General features: G+C 36.1%; 1 protein-coding gene across 1 annotated transcript; it reads left to right on the top strand.

The window, feature by feature from the left end:
• The first annotated feature begins 1,997 nt into the window (after positions 1–1,997).
• On the top strand, positions 1,998–23,603 carry LOC129279696 (serine/threonine-protein kinase PAK 3-like). Its single transcript, XM_064111481.1, has 13 exons — positions 1,998–4,182; positions 5,529–5,617; positions 11,538–11,694; positions 12,307–12,365; positions 13,497–13,595; positions 14,201–14,369; positions 15,053–15,165; positions 15,605–15,742; positions 18,001–18,093; positions 19,556–19,655; positions 20,107–20,303; positions 21,575–21,712; positions 22,199–23,603. The coding sequence occupies exons 1-13, from the start codon at positions 3,975–3,977 to the stop codon at positions 22,277–22,279; spliced, it is 1,641 nt and encodes a 546-aa protein (XP_063967551.1). The 5' UTR covers positions 1,998–3,974; the 3' UTR covers positions 22,280–23,603.
• Positions 23,604–24,824: the final 1,221 nt, after the last annotated feature.

Below are 24,824 nucleotides of genomic sequence, written 5' to 3'. Positions count from 1 at the left end.
AGGGCGACGAATTGTATTTGCCGCTGTATAAATGAAAACAGGTTTTTAGAACGGGCTTGAAGAAAAATCGAAATTGTAATTTCTGTTATGAGCCAAAGTTTAGACTATGTGTGTGTATGTACATGCATCAGGGGAGTGAGAGTTCAGCTTTTTTTAGCTGAATTCAGTTATTTTTGCTTTTGATTTTCAGCTTGATTTCAAATTATTTAAACTTGAAATCCTCTGTACAAAAGTATTGGAGATCTTTCGATTTCAGCTTTTTTTTATAACACTTCAATGGGCAATTCCATAGGTTGGTGGACATGAGCTCAATGTGTCTTTGTACATATAGCCCATCTGAACCGTAACGTGAGTAACCACTTTATCTGCACCCCTAGTAAAAACCATGTGTTCTTTATTTTTTGAATTATATACAAATTTGTCTCCCTAATATACTTCTTTGAAAAGGATATAATCAACTTTCATAAAAGCCTTGTATGGGGACACTTTTCACTTATGTCGACTTTTCATTTTATGCATGTCCAAATCATGTAACATGAGTAACCGTCACATTTCAAAGATTTGCCAGGAGCATAATGAAATTTCCCAAGTTTTGTTTTTATACAAAGGATAGTCAGACTGCGTACTATGTTGTGATAAAGAGATGTTTAGTTCCTTTCAATAATAATGGAGTTACAGCTCCAAGTATGAGTCAAGGTGTTTCCAAATGTAACGTGGGTAACCGTGGAATAGCCCCAATGCTTTTTTGAAATATTTATATAATGATCACTAACACACCTGATGTATATGTCCAGCCTCAATTAATTTGCTCAAAACATGGGAAATGCTTTAGTGAAAATCTTTGTTTGCAATAAAAAACAACACATCTTTTCATTGAAATAGTCATGAACTTGTCCCACAAATATTTTCAATGCAATTTTAATTAAAAAAACAACAACCAAAGATCAGTACAATCAGGCCCTAAAACCTGATAATTTAAAAGGGACACATCAACTATTCATGGTCAACCACATTTATTAGCAAAAGTTATGAAAGGATATAAAATACACAGAAGTTAATTTGTATATTTAGTCAGATGTTTTTAAAGACTTTGATGTTATTATACATTGTTACAATTTTTTCACATAGAAAAGCTTTCCTTGCCTTCACCAGTGTACATGGAGAATTCAGTACTTATTAGAGATTGAAATATCTGCCATTTTGTATTCCAACCTATGTGTTTGTATTCCAACCTATGTGTTTGATATAGATCTACAATGTATCTCCCTTCATAATGTATGGAACTACTTGTAGATCATATGACATGAAATGTACATTCAAATAAATCACCACTTAATGCAACTGAATCTTATAATGAGAGCATTATTTGAACTGCCTAGTGCTGTATTAACAAAAGCAGAAACCATTAACTAAACACTTTCAAGTCTTGTCTTTATAGTTAAAGGGGAAGTTCACCCTGATAAAAAGTTTAATTGTATTATAGCAGAAAAAATAATACACATTATTGAATGTTTGAGGATATTCCTCAAATCCTTATTTGAATATTTTTAAGATTTATTTGCAAGGTCATATGCAAGCAGCCTCCCTATATATAATGTCGTAAAAAATCAATGAAATTTCATTTTCTAAAAAAAATTAAAACTGTGTTTTGTGCCTTCAGTATATCAACAAATTATTTCACATCCGCTCCTCATCATGAACTATTAAAAATAACATATGGGGCAGCTGCTCGTATATGATGTCACAAATTAAAAACTTGAAACTCCAATAACTTTCTTAATCATTGACGTATTTTCTTCATTATATAAAAATTATTTTTCTGATATTTTTACAATAAAGTTTCCTTATGTTAAACATCCCCTTTCATGTATGATTCTTGCACATTGTTATAAAACCCACTAGCTTTTTAATTTCATATTTAAAAATGAAATTCTAACAATAGGAATATTTATAATTATTAAATTTTTGATTAAAATTAATGCATAATAATGATAATAACGGTATATTTACCCAGGGTAGCCACTTCAGTTCCGAAAACTGTTCTCCCAGCGGGCCCTGCTATTATTATTACCCGGCTAAGCTAGGCTACCTATCAGGTGCACACAGCTTTTTGAGGAATTACTTCCTGCCGGTAACCATTTACCTCACCTGGGTCGAGTGCAGCACACTGGATGAATTCCTTGCTGAAGGAAATTACGCCATGGCTGGGATTTGAACCCACGACCCTGTTTCAAAGTCCGGAGACTAATCCATTGGGCCACGACTCTCCACATTATAGATGCATTACATGTATAGATGATCATTGGTGGCTAGTTCATGGTTGTATTAAAAGATATGAGGATGACGTATTTCAAAATGATGTAAGCATGGATACTCAACTATGCGTACTTGGGTTGATGTACATGCTATGTAGATGCATTCTACCTTGTGCACAAATTACTAAAGATTTACCTGCAAGGATACTGCATTTAAACAGGGACAACGCAGGGTATCAAAATTGAATGTAGCTGAAATCATTCCATATTTTTGATTTTCACTTGGCAAGACAGCTTTATATCAGGGAAATTCCATAAAATATGTACATCCGACCCCCTATATGTAGGACGACCTTCATGAAATTTTCTGTCTATGATTTCTTGTTCTTCTGACAGTCTGTAATGACTTGGTCACTTTATGAAGTAAAGTAAGACTTGAGAAAAATGGGGGTCTGACATACAAAAAAAGATTGATCATTTTATAGAATTGCCCATCAGCTACATGTACATGTAGAATCAGAAACTAACATTATGACTTCAAATCAAAGATCCACAACATGACTAAATTTGAAGAACTCTTTGTTACTTTGTACTTTTCACCTTCGTATTACTACATGTATGTGTGTTTTGGAACTTTGGATGCATGATTTTCTGTGAAAGTGCATTTTAAAATAAAGGACAATTATATAATAGCATTGGCTCCGGGAAAGGGTACCATGTTGTACATGTACTGTACATCTCAATCTACTGTATTTAACGGAACATTTCAACTATAGTATGATTTGTGTTTTTATTGTGTAGTGTTATTGGCATAACAGGTGAATGGTAGATTGTGACCAGGCTAAAGTGCTTGAAAAGGAAATAATTCCAGTAGAATGTAGATCAGGACCCTTTCATGAGAGGCCGTCTGATTGGATGTCCTTATGCATAATGTAATATCATCCAAGTGCCAGCTCAATTCAGGAGAAAAAAAAGAAGATTTTCCCCTTAAAGCAGTACAGCTATTTGGCACATCAATTCATTTCTCAATTAACTGTTTAAACAATCAAACAAGATATGGTTGATTACCTGTATAATCTAAATGTGAGAAAAACCCTTTTACAAATGTAAAAATGAGAAAAGAGTCCATGAAAATTTTATTTTCTTTTTCTTTTTTTGTTGTTGTAATTTTTAATGTTTATTCCTTACTGATATTTGAAATGCTTCTATGTACCTTTCTCTCTCCTTTCCTAAACACAATTAATGAAAATTCAATAGTGTTTTTAGCTTGGTTGCATGTATATTGTGAAAGGTCCTGTGAGCAAAGATGTCAAAAAGGAACATTAATTTTATATCATATTATTGGCCTAATGTCTGAATTTGTTGCTATGGTAACTACATGTAGCTTGTTGTACCATACACAAAGAAATGTAATCGTTCAATCAATATTATCTTTGAATCTAATGTTTGAAACAGGAACCGCGCAGTGTATTTTGAATTATAAACATTGTGCCTACACATTCAAACTCACTTTAAATCTTCGGAAGGGCAACCTGTGGTTGTAACGTTCTGTGCTGTGTATGTGTATCAACATTGCTTTGTTTTGCACACAATGATTCAGACCAGGAATTACATGCCAAGACGAAAACAGGAAATTATGTCATTATTTTCAAACATTTTGTCATTATTTCTCCGTCTCTGTTTTCCTCTCTGCCACCCTCTACTGTAGGTCCGCCAAAAATGAGCTCACAGTGGTCGGATCCACAGAGTTATACCGATAGTCCGCCCGCACCACCCGTTCGAGTTTCCAGCAGCAACAGTCGCGAAGCCCGCTTCGACGTCATGAATCCCGGCTCCAAGCCCCTCCCCAACACACCCCCTGAAGAACAGAAGAAAGGAACGAAATGGATGAAAAATATACTTAAAGGAGGAAAGAGTGAAGAGAAAGGTAGGGTCAATTTGGGGAAAATTAATGTTTTTGTGGGGGGGGGGTATTTTCCAGGCTTCCATTCATACGCTAAAATTTATTTTGTATTTAATAACATCAGGTCATATATATTCAAGTCTGTTTTATTTTGAATCCAACAGCAAATTACTGCAGGTGTTTTTTGCAGCTTACAAAGGTTTTTCCATCTGTTATTTTTAGGTGCAAATATGTGGGGGCAGGGGATTTACATTTTATCAATTACCACTGAGAGTGAACTGTTCTTGGAGCCTGTGCTTTCTATCTTTTTGTACACAACTTGTAATTGATTTGAAAATATGTTGAGCATGGTTGAAATTATTCAAGAGAAGTGAGGTGGAAGAAAAGTGTGCCAAAACGTGATACACTGAAGCATTATGAATTTTCTTGTATTTTTTTTGGTAAAGTATCTTTTTCAGTGGGGATGTTGTGGGGGCAGCATTACTTGTAGGTACTTTTTGCAAAAGTAGTCCTTGTGTGAGGCAGGAGGAATATAGCCTTTAGGATTTTCAAACTAATAGTGAAAAATGAAATTTTATGCTGTAAGGGACAGCAATTTCCTCAATGATGTTGTAAATCATCCAGAAAAAAAATCGCGAGAAATGTGAGAGTTATTTAGGAGAATAAGGGGATAGGTGTTTTGCAAACTATTTTTTAATGAAAAGGGCTAATTTTACGCCTCATGGACAGAAATCTGAAGCTGTCGCATTCAGGCGAGATGGAGAAATCTTGAAAGACTTGATGCAGAAACTTCGCTAATGGAATTTTGAGAGTGAGGACCTGTTGTAGAGCTTAAACATGAGTTCATTGCACTTAAGAGCTGGTTAGCCTGGATTTGATTCTCCTTAACATTATTGAAAGTTTACAAGGATGTAACCATTTTTATTTAAAAAAAAAAGCTATGACCCTGTTACATGTAGGATATCAATGCCAGTAGAGTGTTTCTCATTAATTGACCAATACAGCGTTATACTCAAAATAAAAAAAAAGAAAACTAAAAAATTGTGAATTTAAGTGCAATTAATAGTGAAATGGGTAAATTTTGTGAAACGACCCCTTTGTTTGTATTTTTTAAACAGTTAGTAGCCATGGAAACAATTGCAAAAGCAGAAAAAAACACAAAAAAACTGGAGAATGTACTGTACACCAAATTTTAGCATGACTATCAATTCTCTATTCATATTTTCATGGAAAAGTTTTTTTTGATGATTTTAATGTTTTCAATATAGTGTATATCATCGATTGTATTCATTTACTTTTCTTTTTGCTTTTCTGCCCCCCCCCCCATTAAAAAAAAATCCCAACTTTTTCCTCTCTCCATCACATCATAGGTCAAAGAACGAGACCAGAGATTTCACTACCCACAAAGTTTGAGCATACTGTCCATGTGGGCTTCGATAACATCACAGGAGAGTTCACGGTAAGATTTTATGGCTTCATATTTACTATCATCTGCTACAGGCTTTGAGAGGGTGGGATATCCTCTCCCCTAGCGTTGACAATTAAGGGATGTCTCAATAGGACGTTCTAGCCATTGTTTGGCGATGTACATACGTCGAGCCGTTTTCCCATTTTAATAATCGTATTTCTCGATATCAAGAGTTGCCATTTATTGATAGCAGAGAAAAATATTAAGAAATGAATTTGTGATATCAAAATTTATATTCCTTGATACCAAGAACTGAATTCACTTGATATCAATAAATAGAATTAAATTGTGAAATGGCATGCCATAGTTACGTTGGCATTTGCTGGCTGAAGCATCCAGATGTGACAGCTGCTTAATTGAATTCCATACGCTAACTCAGTCGCCAAGTCAAAATTAAACATAATCTTGCAGCGAAAAGTTTTCAAAACGATTCTTCTATGAAATGTGAAGAAAATTATGAAATGGATTTCAATGAATTCTTTGGTATTTTTTTTCTCGAGTGTTGAAAAAGAAAAATGAAAGCTAACATCCAAAGAAGTTTGGATTAAAATTCTCATTTAGTCTGGAGTTAAACCTTAATCCAAAGGATTATTTCATGAAACAGTGTCTTATTTGAGACAAACAGGTGTAATTTACAGAGTAACATGATCGCTCAAGATTTTAAATGGATTTCAGTTTTATAACTAATTTGGAAGGTAAAAGAGGGTTTTTAAAGTAGTTTTAAAAGGAAGTTTGAAGAAGTTAAAGGAAGAGAGCAAGCTTTGAATAAGAAGTGTTGTGTCACTGCTTTTTAGAAAATTATTATTATTTCTTTAAACAATTTTTAAAGTTTTTATTGAATTAAACATATAAACACATGAATAATATGATTTTTTAAATATGATGTGCACTATACGTGTCTGAGTTAGTGCTCTAATTCATTATAACTTAACCAAATGTTTAAGGAAGCTTTCAGGAGTGTGACAAAGTGTTAGCAATGGCTAGGGTACCTTCTCCACCCAGCAACGGCATGAAACCACAAATGAAACTTAACTCGGGATGGAAATTCGCAACACCTGCAAAAATCACTACTGCGTACACCTAACAGCACTCCTACGCATCTGAGAGTTAGATCAAGACATCTATTATTGATAAACTAAATTGATCGAGAGGTGATCACTATTATAATACCATGGACCCTGGATGTGCCCGATGCCAGAGAGAGATTCTTTGTTTTAAAGAGAAGCAATCCCTTTTGCTCTAAACTATATACTTTAACCGAGAGCTGCCATAGTTTATCGGGCGATCAAGAGTGCAGTGCCATACGCAGCACGATTGATTTCCCATCACCATGGCAACAAAATTGTGACTTAATAGAGACTTTATTTTGGGGTGAACTCCAAATGACGTCATTTTTGTTAAGGGAAGAAGAGGAAGTGCGTGGGTGTAGACGGGGAGGGGAAAGAGCCCTTTGTATCAAGGCGATCTGTTGTGAAAATGTTTTGATTTTGAGGTCTGTATTTGGAGCGTGAGGAACATGAAATCTTTATCAGCCCCTGGCAACAGCCCCTCGACCGAAAAGGCAATAAAGATGAAACCGTCTCAGAGGTTACAGAAACCTTGGCTTTGATCTTGAAGTGCACCTGCAATTCAGTGAAAAGCTGATGTTGCAATACCTCCACCGAGGTGATGTTGTATCTGGGGAATATTTCTTGAAAAAAATTTCAGTGATTTTCGATAACTAGTTTGTCCTTAGCCAATCAGGTGCAAAGATTTCAGGAGCTTTTAACAACTGTCATTGAAAACCACTGACAAATCTTTTTAAGAAATGCTCCCCTACATGTATTTGTACATGTACATGTAGCTGCCATTCAAGTCTTATAGGGCAGTTTCTACATGTAGCTGTTCTAATAGACAGAACAGATGAGGTTAAATAAGGATTTGCTTGTTTCCTTTTTTTTTCAAGTCAGAATAATAATGTTCATATTTATAGCACTCACAATCTAAAAATTATTTTACAGACTTGACTTAACAGAAGTGAAAAGCATATTTAAGAACACGAAAAATAAATTGACTTTATTATTTATTAAAAAGGAAAAATTAAAGATATTCTTGAAAAAATTTCCTCATAAAAAGGATTTTTTTTGGCATTAAAGCTTATTAGAAGAATAGGCCTTTATTCAGAACATTGTGGAACATGGCCTTTAAAAATTGTTTTCTTTTAAACCAGCTCTTGAAACTGAAACTTAAAGCTCGTGCCCTGGAGCTGTGTACTTATGAATGGAGTGCTCACTCTGAATGTATAGGGTAAATACTCCTACGCAATGCTTTTATGTCCTGACGAAGCGCCAGTCTTACCTTATTAGTCAATAGGAAGTCATTCCTTCCTTATTTGGAAGTTATGAAACCGGCTCCAATGAATTGAATGGGATGTAGTAATATAAACCACAAAACCAATATTATGAGGTACATGTATGTATTAAAATGGTCATATTGAAATTGTGTTTGCTGACGTTTTATTTTCCACTTATATACAAATGATATTCTGATTAATTTAAATCCCAGTTCATATATTGATATCAGCATTCATGGGGAATAGCAGTATTATACTTCAGGCAAAATGGTTGCAAAGTGAGTGTGTGCAATTATGTATTCATATTATATGGCTTTACAAGATCGGGTCTGTGAGAAGCAGGGAAAAAAATTACAGGGGGGTTGGGGGTGATTTACATGGAGCCCCCCCCCCCAAAAAAAAAAATGCTCAAAAGAGCCCTGGGCCCTGTCTTACAAAGAGTTACGATCGATCCAGTCAATCGTAACTCTATGGAAATCCATCAGTGTCATAATTTTTTTCTACAGGAAATTTGTAAAATGTCCTTTGTAAACAAAGAAATCAATGAATTTAATGATATGCACTCATATCTAGAGAACATTTTGAACAAACATGCATTTTATATGTTGACTTTGCTGGCTTACCATAGTTGCGATTGATCGGATCAATCGCAACTCTTTGTAAGATGGGCCCCTGATCCCCCATTCATCACAATGTGAACAAATGCTGCAGATTTAGGCATTAAGTTGTGAAAAGTAGCCCCTGAAAAAAAAAAAATAATAATAATTTTTTGCCTGGTGAGAAGTGAGATTCAGGATGCATAGGTTTACCTGACATTGCAACAGTTAGTTGTTTAGCATTGTGCTTGTAAACTCTAGTGTATTGCATCCTAGGCATGCACAAGGTTGACCTGTAGTAGCAACAACCAGTGGTATGAAAACTAACTACAAGTCCATTTTCCTTAAATTTGGAGTCTAACATTTAAAAAGTCAAAAGGTAAAAATCACAAATATTTTTAATAAAACCATCTTTGGTAATTTTGCTTATTAATTAAGAGATTGACAGAATGAATAGGAGTAAAGTATTTTTATGTATAAAGCAGTGGTCCTTTCTTTTTAGGTTTTCTAAATTTCCTTAAAAAATCATGCAGTATGAATGAGGAAATGAACCTTACTAAACCCATAGATAGAAGCAAAAGAAGCAGCATGTAATTCATGTTTGATTAATTGTGGGGAAATTGATTACTTTCATGTTGACTACAAAAGGTTGGTGTCTATTATCAAACAAATAGGCCTACAGTGTACATGTATATCTGCATTTGAAAGAATGCCAGGTCATAGTACATGTGTATATTACATGCATGGGCGGTCATGGTTACAATAGCAACATGCACAAGTGTGTAGTATTTCTAAATTTACAGCAGCATTTATGGGGAATACCAGTATTGTACCCTTTATTACAAAGAGTTGCGATCTCAACGATCAACCTCAACTATATGGAAATCCATCATTGTCATAACTTTTCCTCTATGGAAATTAGGAAAAATTGCCCGTTTTGAACAAAAAGGAGCTCACTGAAATTGTCAAGGCAACGGCGAATGTATGAGTCATATCATTTCTTAAAAAATATTGTGAACCAATTTGTATATTACATGCTGACATTGCTGGCTTTCCATAGTTGTGGTTGATCAGATCAATCATAGCTCTTGGTATTAAAGATGGGTCCCAGGTACACATTTTTGTGAAGTGGGATTGTATGTTGTACAACAATGGACTTTGTAATTTTATGCTGTATACATGTGCAAACAGAAAGCACTGAACACGAACATTGCCAGTAGTTACAGGTCTGATGTGCATGTGAACAGAAAAAACAGGATATGAAAAATAACTGCAGCATTGAAGGGAATGTACATGTTACAGTCAAACATGCCTTCTTGACCACCCGTCGAAGGTCCTGTCTATAGAGACAACAAAAATGAGAACAAAATAATAATTTCCCAAATTAAACTTGTACAGTCAAGAATGCTAAACTAAGCCACCTGTAAGCATATACATGTACATAGAGAATGACCTTCTGTCTAATATAATTTGTACATGTACATGTACATGTACACTGTATGCTTTCTTTTTCATTCTAGTTTTCCCTTTTTAAGACTGTTTCTTCTGGTAAAGATAACTTTTCTTCTCTGTTGGAGTTCACTGTACTAAAATTACTTTTTGAGATGCCACATTTGCAGGGAAAACGGTGTTAAATTCATTTATTTTTGCTGCTTTTATGATTAGAAAGTACCTGATTCCAAGTAACTGATTTTTTCCCCTCATTATTCAATTCCACTTGCTGTTAGGGTAGACTTGGCATTTAAGAAATCTAACTTTTAATAAGCCCAGTAAATTAAAAGAAAACCTTTTGATAATAGTATTTCATGTAAAATCTCTAAAAGTTGAATTTGATGTTTAAAAAAAATAATCAAGAAGTGTGTGAGTGCAGCGTTTTGTAATCAAAGGCGCATAACAATTTACTATTATATTGGAGTGTATTATCATCTGCTTTGTGTTTTACAAAGCTGAAATACATCTGTATACGTACGATACGTACATTATGTACAGTACATGTAATATTGGCCACTATGTTGCATAGTGCCAAGTTTGCATTTATGTAGGAAACGATGTGTTATCAGAAAGTCATCATCGATGGGGGGCTGCGTGTGTACACACAATTGTGGGATGAGTCAGTGCATGCTGTAGGCCACGGTGGATGACTCAGTGGCATACGCGAGGGGGAACGGCGGGGGAAACGAGGGGAAATCTTTCATTGTTTCCGGCTAATAAAGACGAGGTACGGACGGGCTAGGAAAGCCTAACTGTGCATGCTACTTGTATACAATGCAGTGGCAGACGGGTGCTCTGGCCGTTGGTGTGTAGGGAGGGGGACTGGCTGTTGCCTACTCTTAAATGCAAGAAATTGTGTACTTTCTACTTAACCCCCCCCCACACACACACACATGCAGACACGCACATTGTGCTCTACTTATATCAGTTTCATTAAAAAAACAATATATGGAAATTTCAACACAACCATTCTTGTTCCAAAATGTTGCACAATAAGTATTTGTATTCTGTTCTGGAGATTCTTTTAGCACAAATTATCTCATTCCAAATGTTTCACAGTAAATTATCATAAATCAAATCAACAAAATATTTCATTCTGTTTCTGTATTCCATAGAAATTTTTCATGCTTTGCTTGCTGTCCCCAAACTAAGAGCGCGAACCGCCTATGATGTAGGATATCTCTTAATATATCAGGGTATTTTGACAACAATGTGACTTTATGGAATGTAGATGTGTTAATGTGATTTTTACCAAATAACTGTACATGTAAAGATTTCACTCTAACGTTTCTTTTTACAACTTCAAGAAAAAGTATGTGTACCTGTCACAATTTAAATCCTTGAATTTCTTGTAAAAGGATGCTATGATAAAACCAGGGTTATAACGTCCAAAGACTTTCAGAAGCGGTGTAGAGCATCTGGAGATGTATATGTACAAGAAATGAAAATCATTATTATTCAACTTGTTTTAACATTTTTTGTCGCTATACAGGGCATGCCAGAGAAATGGGCCCAGCTCCTGTCCACATCACAGATCTCCAAGACAGAACAGAAGAACAATCCCCAGGCTGTGCTCGATGCCCTCAAGTTCTACGATGACTCGACGACAGGCAGCGATAAATTCATGACACAACATAAAGTTATACTTGGTAAGTGGTTGCTACACTTGTAGCTTTAATATGTTTTTGACCTTCTGTGACCATTGCATCTAGGCGATAAATGCTCAGGTGGAATTCTGCTTGTCAACTTGTCAACTGTGACTGATCCTAGACGTAAAATGTTTCCTAGGTAATTGGTTATAAACCAGCTTGGCGTTTACCAGCAAAACACTGACCTGCCATGTTCCTACAGGAGTTACCAGAAACAGAACCCCCCCCCCCAAAAAAAGGAACCATAATCCCAGTCCGTATCGTCATGTCAATTTATTTCATATTGCTTTTATTACCTATCAAATTTAATTGTCATTCTAACATTCTAACCCAAAACTGAAATTGACTAATCTTTTATAAATTGAAAGCTTATAAACTGCAAAAGACATCAATGCAAGGTTTATGCAATGACTTGCTCAGTCATCATAAATCAATTTTCCAAGTACCAATACCTCTTCTGTGAAATATTTGTATGTTTTCATAGTGGTTTGATTAGTAATGTTGTCAGAAGTTACATGTAAATATGACAACATGTGACAAACTATCAATTCATATAAGTAGGCCTATGCAGTCGCGACTTGACATCAATTTGTCTTTTATTTTGTTTTACAGCAAATACTAATAAACAATCATTTGAAGATTCATTTGAGCATCAAGCCTCAATTACACCGGTAAGTGTATCTCATACATGTATGTACGCAATTATCCACATCTGCCTCACTCCACCCAGGCATAGTAAGAGGGCTGGGGATCAATTCAATTCAAGTCAAGGTACAATTTTATCCAGAAGATGAAAACCAAAGTGAAAATATAGATATGGTTAAGTTAATGAAATTTGATGTATGTATATGAATGTGTGTGAATTTACCTGTGGTAGAAAAGGAGGACACACAGGTCAATTTCACATTTGGGCCAAGGACACACATCAGACCATTGCAAATGGACCATGGCCCCATATTATATGTTCAAGTTGCATGTAGGGTAACAGTTCAATTATCCTCCATTTGCAATGATATAAGATATCGGTTGTGTAGTAAAATTTCATAAAGATCCTCGGTGTATGAGATTCATACTGATGCAACAGTTCTGGAAAAAAACACCCATTTTCCACCTTAAACATGTATGTGTTTAAGTGTGAGGGAGGCTTGATCATCCATGGATGATATTTTCGCAAATTCTTTTGCACTGTATTTATGATCTACTGTACAGTATACCATGGATGTCCATCATTCTTGATAATCATAGTAAAAAATATTCACAAATTGTAAATATAATGCCTGTGTCTGCCAGGTGTCGACTCTCATGTTCAGAAATGCCAAGTTCAAAGACCAGTGAAGCATGGGATTTTTAGGTAGGGAACTGTGGCGTGACTTAGGCGTGAGATCAGCAGGCATTGTGTGTAATGTGTATGAGGATAGGCTGTGATGCAGGCATGAGAAAGAGATTTGGAGGGATGAGCAAGAGTCCCTATTAATGCGGGAGTCTCATGCCTAACGTGCAAAAAATTGGCATGTCTGCATGGTGCTTTTACTAAAATGATTCTGATAACCTTGGTGGGTGTTCCATAAAACTGTTCGTAAGTTACGGATGACTTTCCTTTTTACTTTATGTATGACTGGTGACCCTTTCTTGTGCTAAATGATGTATCCCTTTCTATCTGACTTACACCTAAGAACATGTTGCAGTTGTGGCTGAACGTTTATGTGTAATTTACAAACAGCTTTATGAAATGCCACCCAGTTGAACTTCATGATGATCGACCTTTGACCATGTACTTATCTTAATTTGTTTCTTTACCGTAGAAACCACCTTTAACACCGAGGCAAGACGATGATGATTTTGAAGATGATGATGCTGAACCTCCTGCAATCGCCCCACGTCCAGCCCACTCACAATCAAGAGTAAGTGAGCGTTGCTTGCCAGTGTTGCCATGGTTTTTGTCAAGTGTATCTCTGGCTCCTAATATGCTATATTCACAACAACAAAATGAACACCTTATGGCGCTGTCACATTTCCCCTACGGCAGTCGTACAGTGAATCAAAAACAGCCGTTTTAACATATTTTGTACCAGCAACATATAGGTGGTTTGATTAAAAATGAATAAAACGGCTGTTTTTTACTCGCCGTATGGCTGCCATACATGTAGATGGCGCCATAGGGGAAATAACTGCGCCATTATGGATCAAAACCATTGTTATTAGCCAATGGCATATGAGTTTTCAAGCTTTGATATTATATAGGAAGGATATCATAGCAAAAAAGATTTGCTTAGTCGACATAATATATCATAAAGCTATTCAAAAGTTACTACTAATTTTACAAAGATTCTAGGCACATTTGGCACCCAAGAATCAGTCACCAGTCATGCCTAGAATCTTTTGAAACATTAGTAACTTTCAAATAGCTTTATGAAATGGCCCCCTTTTGTGAGAAAAAAATGAATTTTCTATAAGAATATAAAGTTAATGATTTCCTAATGAACCACCATCCTCATTTACTTCTCAGTATTATTCAAGAATAGAACAAACACCGCCCGAGCCCTCACCCCCGAGCCCCGCCCCAGTCCAACCACCCCCGTCCAATGCAACCAATGCCACCACACAAGCACAGCAGGAGCGTAGGGAGAAGAAGAACAAGAAGAAGATGTCAGATGAGGAGATCTTAGAGAAACTCAGTGAGTTATTTAATTGATTTGGTTTTTTAAATATTTTTATAAGGAGACTGAATAAAGTCCCAGGAGCTGTGGCACACTCCTGCCAGAGGCTGATATATGTTAATTTAGTCACCAAATAATCCACAGAAAGCAGAAAGCATAAACAATTATATGGAATGCTGGAAGAATACAGAATGTACTGGACGCAGGATTTTCCGATACCCAAAGTTGATTTCGAAATATACTGTGAGAATTGTCGAAAATCATGAAAATGGAAGTAAAATTTAAAAAACAACAATCTACATCAGTGCAGAATCTTCCATCAAACATGTTTGCAGTGTGTAGTATGTTTTCACAAAGCTTTATCTGCAGATTGTATGCTGCTGTGCTCTATATAATAGAAACTTCTGTCTTTCTAATACTTTCCCTTTTATAACAGCACTATCGTATGTTTTGTGGATTCAGAGAACACAGATTTAGGTATGAGAAAACATGAGAACCCTGAATTTGATGTTTAGAATGCAGTAGAACACAGAATTTGTATACTAGAAAATTGAGAAGTTGGGGATTCTAACCCTAACTAAGCTGGAGGGGGGTGCTAAGATAGGATTTCAGACTGATCTTTCTGTGGTGTTCCTTAAAAAAAGTGAACTGTCTCCAATACTTTTTTTTTCTTCTTTTACTTTTTTCTCTATTCTCATCAGGATCGATTGTCAGTGTTGGAGATCCAAAGAGGAAGTACACTAAGTTTGAGAAGATTGGCCAAGGAGCATCAGGTGTTGTCTACACAGCCATTGAGGTTGCCACAGGTCAAGAGGTCAGTCTTAGTTCCTTAAGGGTTGACTAATTTGCGAATTCATTGCAACCATGACAGTTTGATTATTCAAAGTATAAAAAAAGATTTACATATAAATTCCAGTACACCTGTCATCTCATGGAAACTTGGCTTTATCCTCACTTAGGCCATATACTGCTTAACTCTATCAAACAAAACTGACTACTTGATTTTGGAGTTTGCTCCATTCAGGAAAAGATCACTGAGCCAAGGTTGTCATCAAGCAGATGAACTTCAACAAACGGTTTTACAAGGAGCTGAATTCAATTAGATCTTGAGATCTTAAATTATTGGATCATTACTCATTACCAGCTTATAGTTGTGACTTAGTAAACCAGAGTTTAGAATTTACCCATAAGAGTTGTCTTTGAACCTGTCTTGGAAATACTTCTACAACTTCTTGACCGTTGTTCTTTTCCAGGTTGCCATCAAACAGATGAACCTCCAGCAACAGCCAAAGAAGGAGCTGATTATCAACGAGATCTTGGTTATGCGTGAAAACAAACATCTCAACATTGTAAACTATTTGGACAGCTACCTGGTTGCAGATGAACTATGGGTAAGCCTTCCATCTTGTTTCTATATTTTCAGTAGTCCTTCAATATCCTTACAATATGAAGACTCCCGTCTTCGAATATAATCAGGGGGTCTTGAGTTTGAATTCCAGCCATGGCTTGGTTTTATTCAGCAAGAAATCTACCCACATTGTGCTGCACTTGACCCAATTGAGGTGAATGAGTACCTGGCAGGATTAATTTCTTGAATGCGCTGAGTGCTAGAAATGACAGAGGGGCTAATAATGATAAAGCACCTCGTATTTAATTATATCTTGATACATGTAGATTGCTCTATGTAAATGCCTATTATTATTACTATTATCTTGAATGTATTGATTGTGATCTTCATATGAAAGTGGTCTTTGAAGACAGTGACTTGATAGGTGTGTGGTGAGGTTCATGTGAAGACACTACTCCATTGAGGTCATGGCAAGCGTAGTATGTAAAGTGCCCCAAAATGACAATATTTTATGAAAAATTGAGGTCAATGATTTTGGTTGCTGGGCACAGAGAATTTTGTCAGGTATTTTATTATTCCAGTTTTGATATTGAGCCGAACTGGATTTGGTTTAGGCCAGTTTCTTTCTTATTTGATATGGGATTGTTATATAAGGAGCATGATATATGATGGAATAATGCCATTATAATAATGCCATTATGATAACTGCCAACCAAAATAGGGTGCATCAGCCAATTATAAAAATCAAGGTGTCACCAAACTTGTTAATCGTTTTGAACCAGGGCCCAGGATCAAACAAGATACTGAATAAACCATAATCCTTGCATCTATATCACAATGTTTGCAACTTTTACATGACTACGTGAGTGGAAATTTAAAAGAAGATTGACTTGTGAAATTTGCAACCAAAACCTGTAAAGAGTGTATGCCAAATATTCAGGAATAAGTGCATACTCAACATAATAACAAATATTTTGCTCTCTTTTCTTAGATGGGGGGGGGGGGGGGGTTACCAATATTTTTTTACAGCAAGTGGTATGGGTATGTGAAACTGAAAGCTCAATTATTTTTAGATTTTCCTGTTAGTTTAGTGAGAATTCATTCCTGCATTTGTGTCTAGATGACTGCTTTATTGAAGAGAAACTATGGCTTGAATTGTATATGAAACCCAAAGACGTGTCTATAATATGAAAACTACATCCTGTTCAATCTTGATTAGATCTGGTGTTGATAATTATAATCTTTGCTGTGTTGAGTATAATATAAAAAGTCTATGTGCATTATAAGACAGTTCTCTCCTGGTATCCTGCAAGTTGTCTTGATCTACAAAACTGAGGGGGAGGGGGTCTAACTCAGCCCTCCATCTTGTTAGGCATCAGGCAGCCCAATCTTGTTAGGGTTCAGGATCTGTTATTTGGGCAAAGTGTCCTCAAAGATAACTCACAAACTCTACCCCATTCAGGGTATTTTGTATGTATGGATTTGTTCAGTCTCCTGAAGATTACCAAGAACCTGTTGAATCATCAAGTTTGCGTGGTCCATTTCATGACCAAACATATTCCCACAAAAGAATACACGGTGCACCGTGAAGCCTCAACATTGACACATAGAATTGAAAAACACTGATATTTTCAGATGTTTCAAGATGGCAGACATTTCCATTATAAAACACTCCAATTTGTGACATGCCAGCCCAAAACCAACAATACTTACTTATTTAGACTTAGTTCCTCCTGTTCCTATTGGAGCATTGGGCAGCAACAGAGCATTTTCAACTTTGTAAGTTGTCCAAAATGAATTTTGGAATATTCGTTGAGCTTGATAAGGCACAGCCCTAAGCTTTAAAATTATATATATATATATATCATTTCAAAATTGATCAACAAGAACCCTCTCAAGTATTTGATAGAATGTACTTTAACAAGGTTGGGATTCACTCAGGAATGAGATATGCATACTGCGCAATCTCACAGAAATTTCTGAGCAGTCCTGATTAATTGGTGTCAAAAAAACGCTTGGACCTTGTCTTTTATTGAAATTTACACCTTAAATTTGATAGTATGAAGAAGAAGAAAGAAGAAGAAGAAGAAGAAGAAGTTCTTACTGTTTAGCTAGTACCTTAACTTTGACTTTTTGAAGACCAATCATTTTGGCTATCTACAGAGAACCTTCCGTGGCGAAAAATTGTAGGTTTTGGGGTGGCTTGGGGTGACAGGTCACATTTGACTGTATTTGTAGATTACATATTTTGTTTTCAATTTGCCTTTTGATTGCAAACGTTGTCTTTCTTTTTATTTCCAGGTTGTTATGGAGTTCTTGGCTGGAGGTTCACTAACAGATGTTGTAACAGAAACGTGTATGGATGAAGGCCAGATTGCTAGCGTATGCAGAGAGGTTAGTATGTCATCTTGTATGGGGGCACCATGGCCGAGTGGTTCTGACACTCGTCTGACACTCAGAAGGTCGTGAGGTCGAATCCAAGTCATGGCATGCTTTCTTGACCAGGTGGGTGTTTCATAAAGCTGTTCGTAAGTTAAGAGCGACTTTAAGAACGACTGGTAATCCTTTCTTATGGCAAATGGTATATTCATTAGCGATGGTTTTGCGCGTAAGAAAGGATCACCCGTCATTTTTAAAGTCGCTCTTAACTTACGAACAGCTTTATGAAACGGCCCCCTGGCTGGTTAGTGAGACTATCATCTGATCCCTCCCACAGAAGGATCTAGACATACCGCCGCCAATGACGTAACACCCCTTTCCACTTCATCATGGAGTCTACTTCTGATTGCTTTTCCATATGTTTGACTGTGTGATTGACTTATAACCGTGCAAAATTTAAAACGAAGGGTAATAAATCATGTCACTGAGCTCTGGTACCAGATCTAATCCGAGCAATGCCTGCATTCCCCCATGACTTCTCACTTTTCGGCCATTTTATTAGTCACTGTTAGAGAGAGAGGTATGTAACATTTGGGAAATATATGGAGAGTAGATGAAAGACTATTAAAGGCATACATGCTCAGCCAAAGATACATGTACTACAAGGGGAAGATCGGACAGTGCACAGAGCGCGCAATGAAACGCTTTGGATGAGCGCCCTACAGCGTTGAGTAAGTAACAACCTTTTTTTACCTTTGCGTATCGCGATCTGGTTGTGTACAAAGCATATGAGAGAAATGGTGAAGGGGTTAAGGAATAGACGAATTTTACATTTTAAGATTTTTTTTCCTTTAAATATTTTTTTATTAAATTAGAGATGAATATATTTAAGAGTTTTCTGGGTAATAAAAGGTGGAATTAATCCCATACACTGCCCTTGAGCCCTCTCCAAAATCCCTTCTCTCATTTTCCTCATGTGTTTTATACACAGCAGTGTGCCGATGTGTGAAGGTTTACTTACTCAACGCTAGTGGGCGCCCTACCCCATGAGAATTTATCGAGCGTTTCAAAAGATCGCCGAAGTGTCCAATCTTCCCTTGTAGTATCTATGGCCCAGCTTTCATCAGGAATGGATTATTATTTGTGAAAAGCATAGGAAATGCCTTTAATAGAGACATCTTATGGGGAAGGAAAACTCATTAGCCTTGTGCAACTGTCAGGTCAGGGAAAATGATATAATGAATTTACCATAAGGCATTTTCCAGTGGCATTACATAATATCTACTCAATATATGAATATTCTACTTGGGTTGATTTATTTCTGAATGATGCCATATAATCAGCATGAAAACGGACGATAATCTGCCTGTAATTTTATCATCATCTGATATTACTATCATCATTATTCTCTTGGCTTCAGTTGTTATTATCAATCAATACCATTATTTGATCGATATTTCTCACTTCTGTTTTGCAGTGTTTGCAAGCCTTGCAGTTCTTGCATCAAAGACATGTAATTCATCGTGACATCAAGAGTGATAACATTCTACTGGGAATGGAAGGGAACGTCAAATTGAGTAAGTTGGCATTTTTGCCTTCAATTTCAAATTATTTAATTTTCAACAGAACAAAGTAATTTGGTCGAAATAATTACAATGAACTTATGCAGACAAAATAAATTGAGGCATGTACAATATATGATATTTATCTATAAGTAAAAGTAAAACAAAACAGAGTATTATATATAAGCAAAATATCATAAACATGAAATAAAATTGTGAGAAAATGGAGGGATCCACTAAAGAGCAATGCTTGTATTGTGTGGACCCCTTTCTATCTAAACAGGGCAATTCCATTCAGTATTTGTGTTGCCCCAACTCCTGGATGTGGAACCTTTCCAAAGTAATTTGATAAATTAAATATTAGGTACAATTTACAAGTAATTTATTACATTACGTTTTAGGTACATCTAATTTGTATCTATGTTGGACAAAATTGAAACAGTCACCGTTTGCTCTCTCTTTGCAGCCGATTTTGGTTTCTGCGCCCAGATCACGCCGGAGCAGAGCAAGAGAACGACGATGGTCGGCACACCCTATTGGATGGCTCCGGAGGTCGTGACCCGGAAGCAGTACGGACCAAAGGTCGATATTTGGTCACTGGGTATCATGGCGATCGAGATGATCGAGGGTGAACCCCCATATCTGAATGAAAATCCTCTTAGGGTGAGTGGATAACCCTAATCTTTTTAATTATTCAGGCTATCCCATGATATATGTTAACACTATACCCTACCCTAAACCTAACATAAAACCCTATTGCAACACTAACCCTCTATCTTGACAAAATTAAGCCCAGAGCAACCCTTTCCCCCGGCGGTTTTAGGGTTAAGGCCAAAATACTTGTAAGTGCCCTTTTAGCCTGATGCCTTGTGGTAATCCAGTGCATGTGTCCTATTGAAAAGTACATTATATTTTGCTACTGATGTCCCTTTTTAATGACCTTGGATGCCCCCCTAAAGTAAGCACCGCCTTCCATTTCCTATGTTAATGGCCTTGTCAATCTGAACTCCTACTTCGAGCCCTGTAAGCAGATGTGAAATAAGCAAGTTATGGCATTTTTGCAATGCCCTGGTTCATGGAACCCGATATCATACTTTACTCTTATCTTCCTTTTCCAATTCCTTTCTGTAGTAAATGATAAAGTAGAAGGTCAATATCTTTCCAAAATACAATAGAATTAACCTCCTTTAAAAAAAAAAGGAAATTCCCACTTTTTACAAGTGTTTTTGAGGAATGACTGAATAAAAGGTCCCAGGAAATAGAATGTAGAGTCATGTGCATTGTACTGATGCAGGAAATGCATAAAGCTTGTATTGCCACAAATTTTTTTTTTTTTGTGATGTTAATATCTGTATCAGTAGTAAAAGGATAGATACAGTATTCATTAACCTTGGCTCTCGCCATTCTCTATCTCTTGACCTTCTACATATTGCCATGGAAGGTACTCCCAGCAATCATAAGCCCAAGAAGCTGTTTTCATTCTTTCCATTGACACCCACAACATGAATACTGATATTATACATCAAGAATTTTCATCATGAAAATTCTTTAACCTCTTCTCACCATTCTCTTTCCCTTCTCTTGACCCTATACTTAATTGCCATGAATGGGAATTCTGAATGGCAACTCCATGACACTGTTACCAGTCTACCAGTCTGTCCATTAATACAGACTAGCATGAATACTTTATCATGAGTTTCATCATGAAAGTTCATTAACTTCTTTTTTCTCACCACTCTCTTTTCCTTCTCCAGGCTCTCTACTTACATGTAACTGCCACGAATGGTCCTCCAGACATCAACAACCCAGAGAAACTGTTACCAGTCTTTCCATTAATGCTGACTAACACATATACTTTATATACTTCATATCATGTGTTTTCTTATGAAAGTTCATTAACCTCTTTTTCTCACCACTCTCTATCCCTTATCCAGGCCCTCTACTTAATTGCCACGAATGGTACTCCAGACATCAATAACCCAGAGAGGTTATCAACAAGCTTCCGAAGTTTCCTTGCCAAGTGCCTTGAGACCGATGTAGACAAGAGAGCAGATGGGGAGACATTACTAAAGGTCAGTCAACTTTCAATTGTGTATGGAAAGCCATATGCAACTGCTCCTTTTTTTGCAGTATTTTATACTTTTATATAAAAATACTGCAGATTTTTATGAAAAAATACCTTTCCCCCACATTCAGCCTATACACATATCTATTTGGGAAATTTGGAAATACTCTTTTTTATGCTTTTACACCCTAATTCCCTTTTAGCATCCCTCAAAATACTGCAATTCCTTTTATGGGGCTGACACCCTTGCTACTCATATTTTTTAAAGCTGAAGTTGAAATCTGATGAAACAAAGGTTATTGTGTTTACCAATCATTTTTTCTATGTTCATTATTGATGTAGGTTAGAAATTAAATAGATATAAAAAATCTTGTGAATCCCGTTTTGTAAAATGCAACTTTGTCTATTTCATAGTTGTAGATGTGTTGTCGAAACAGGAGCAACCTTCAATCTTGTCCCATATAATATCCATGTTGTCTCTTTACCCATACAGCATCCGTTCTTGAGTACAGCCAAGCCCCTCACTTCACTCAAACCTCTCATCCTCGCTGCCAAGGATGCCCAGAAGCATTAATCACAGCTCATCGTTGTTACCATGGCAACGCAAACATCCATGTCATCTTCGCCTCGTCTTCTGAGGAAATTCTTTGGAGCATAGGGGGAAACTGATGCAACAAGCAATCTAGAGCTTTGCCCATGATCATCAGTTTGCCTCCGTGAAATTGCTCTATTTTTAATGAAACTGAAGACAAATGATTATTATCATGCTATTATGATGATTTCCTTTTTTTTTGGTAAATATTTGACGTACAAATCAGATAATATATTTCAAGGATGGTGATTGGTTTCGATAATTTACATTTTTTTTTTCTACCTTATAGAAAATACGACTGTACCTTGGTTGTTAAGGGACTCTCGCACCTTTTTTAGCCAGTATAAGCTGACGTACATATAGCAAGCCGTTTTCTCATATAATTATATATTTTCCATACAAAGATCTGCCTTTTGTTAACAACACAAAATGACTTCTTAAAAACGGTTATTCATTTCTTGGTATTTTGTATTGTTGGCAAAAGGAAATTCTTGATTTCAAGAATGGAATGGTTGATATAAAGAAATAGAATTAAATGAGCAAATGGCTTGTCATACATAGGTCGGCATACTCTGGCTTGCCATACATCCAGGTTTGCGGGTCCCTTTAGATAATGGCAACTTAAAACTGTTAACAAAGTTTTTGGTAGTCAAATTATTTAATTTTCTTCACTTTTTGATATACTAAAAACCATTATGGTATTAGTATTCTTTTGTATTGTTCTCCCTATTCTACATGAAAATGACAAAAAGTCTAGATTTTCATGCCCTTTTCCCTCATTAAGTCCCTCTGCACACAAAATATCAGAAGCTCAGTAATTCTGTGGGATAATTAAATCTAAACTAAATAAAATATTTAGATGAAAGATATATTTTTATACAAAGAAACAAAAAATTGAATTCCACTTTCATTATTTACATAATTAGCACAAAATAATTTTTGAAGAGTTGCAAACACATCATGAGGTAATGATAAATCAATATGACTTCATAATATTATACAGATATTGCCTACCTAGAGTTTGAATATAACATTTCCTCTCCCTGACGGAGTTATATTTTTCCCAAGGGATTATATTTTGCCGAAGTGCGCAGCGCTGAGGGAAAATATTATCTCGAGGGAAAAATATAGCTTCGGAGGGGAGTTGAAATGTTATTTATTAAAACGATAGACCAGGCAATATCTGTTATATTATATAGTCTATGTGGATTCGCCATCAGAAATTGCATTCATCATCTGGCTCAAACCCGAAATTCTTGCTACAGCTCTAATCCATCTACGTCATAATAGATTTTTTTTTTGAAAATACATCAAGCGCGTACTTCATGCAATCGACGCGTTTACATTAGCGCGTACATCAAATAAACTACCTTGTTACGCAACTTATATGCAGCGAGTGACGTCACCTTAGTGAATATAACGCCGCAATTGACAATACAACGCAGTATATTCCCTGAGGTGACGTCAAAACCTAGAATATAACAAATGCGATCCTCGCAGTTATGGTCACGTGATGGTGTATTGACCTATCACTGATTCGAATCTACATAACCTATGTAATATAATCAACTCTTTGTGTGCATCAATGTAAAGATGAAAACAAGACAAGGTCAAGATATCCTTATGAATTCATAAGTTAATCATTTGCAGACCATACGTACATGTAGTTGTACAAATTTAGCACAAAATAAGTTTTCAAGAGTCGCAAGATCATTCAACACAACTCATGACATAATAATGAAATCATCATATAACATGATATCAAGATATAATGAATTCACAATCCCGGCTCACACTATGCGATTCATTGCGGTCCGAATTTCAAAGAAACTGTGATATTCCAACTAATAAAATCTTACAGATCAGAGTTTAGAATAGTGGTAGGACTACTGAAATCGAAATTCAGTCCAGTTCGAGCCTCTCTGAATGAATAAATAAATCAAATTCAATTCCAAATCGTAATAACGTCATCATCGGCCCGACTTGAAGCCGATTCGGACTTTACTCCGACCACGGGGCTGCCACAAAGAAAAAAATATGATTTTAGTATTCCTAACATGCCAAACTTCGAAAAAAATAATTTCGTGGAACTTTCATGTTTAATGCAAAATGCGATTTCTTGAAAAATTGTTGTCGCATTGCATCGCACAGTGTGAGCCGGGCTTTAGCGAGCTTTGTGACATCAGGGGTTAATTCCAGAGAATTAAAATGCTACCTGACTTTCAGCCAATCAGATGCAAGTATTTTTCGATTTGCATTAATTTTTTCAGTTGCAATCAATTGCAATTACTTCCTCAATTGTATCAATATCTTAACAAAGATCTATTATTGATGTTTGGTACAGACCAAAACTTTTCTGAAAATAAATAAATGCTTTTATTATTAAGTCTTGTGGAAATCCTGCTTCTCTGCCATTATGAAATTAGAAGAAATATTGTTCGTGAAAGGCAATAGGGCATTATTTCATAGGATTTTTTTATGTTCAAGGTGTGACCTAAGTCTTTTCGGCTGTAAGCAAACTGTACAA

The sequence above is a fragment of the Lytechinus pictus genome, chromosome 16, assembly GCF_037042905.1.
Source record: "Lytechinus pictus isolate F3 Inbred chromosome 16, Lp3.0, whole genome shotgun sequence".
NCBI classification, from domain to species: Eukaryota; Metazoa; Echinodermata; class Echinoidea; order Temnopleuroida; family Toxopneustidae; genus Lytechinus; species Lytechinus pictus.
This window is presented reverse-complemented; position numbering and strand designations above follow the sequence as displayed.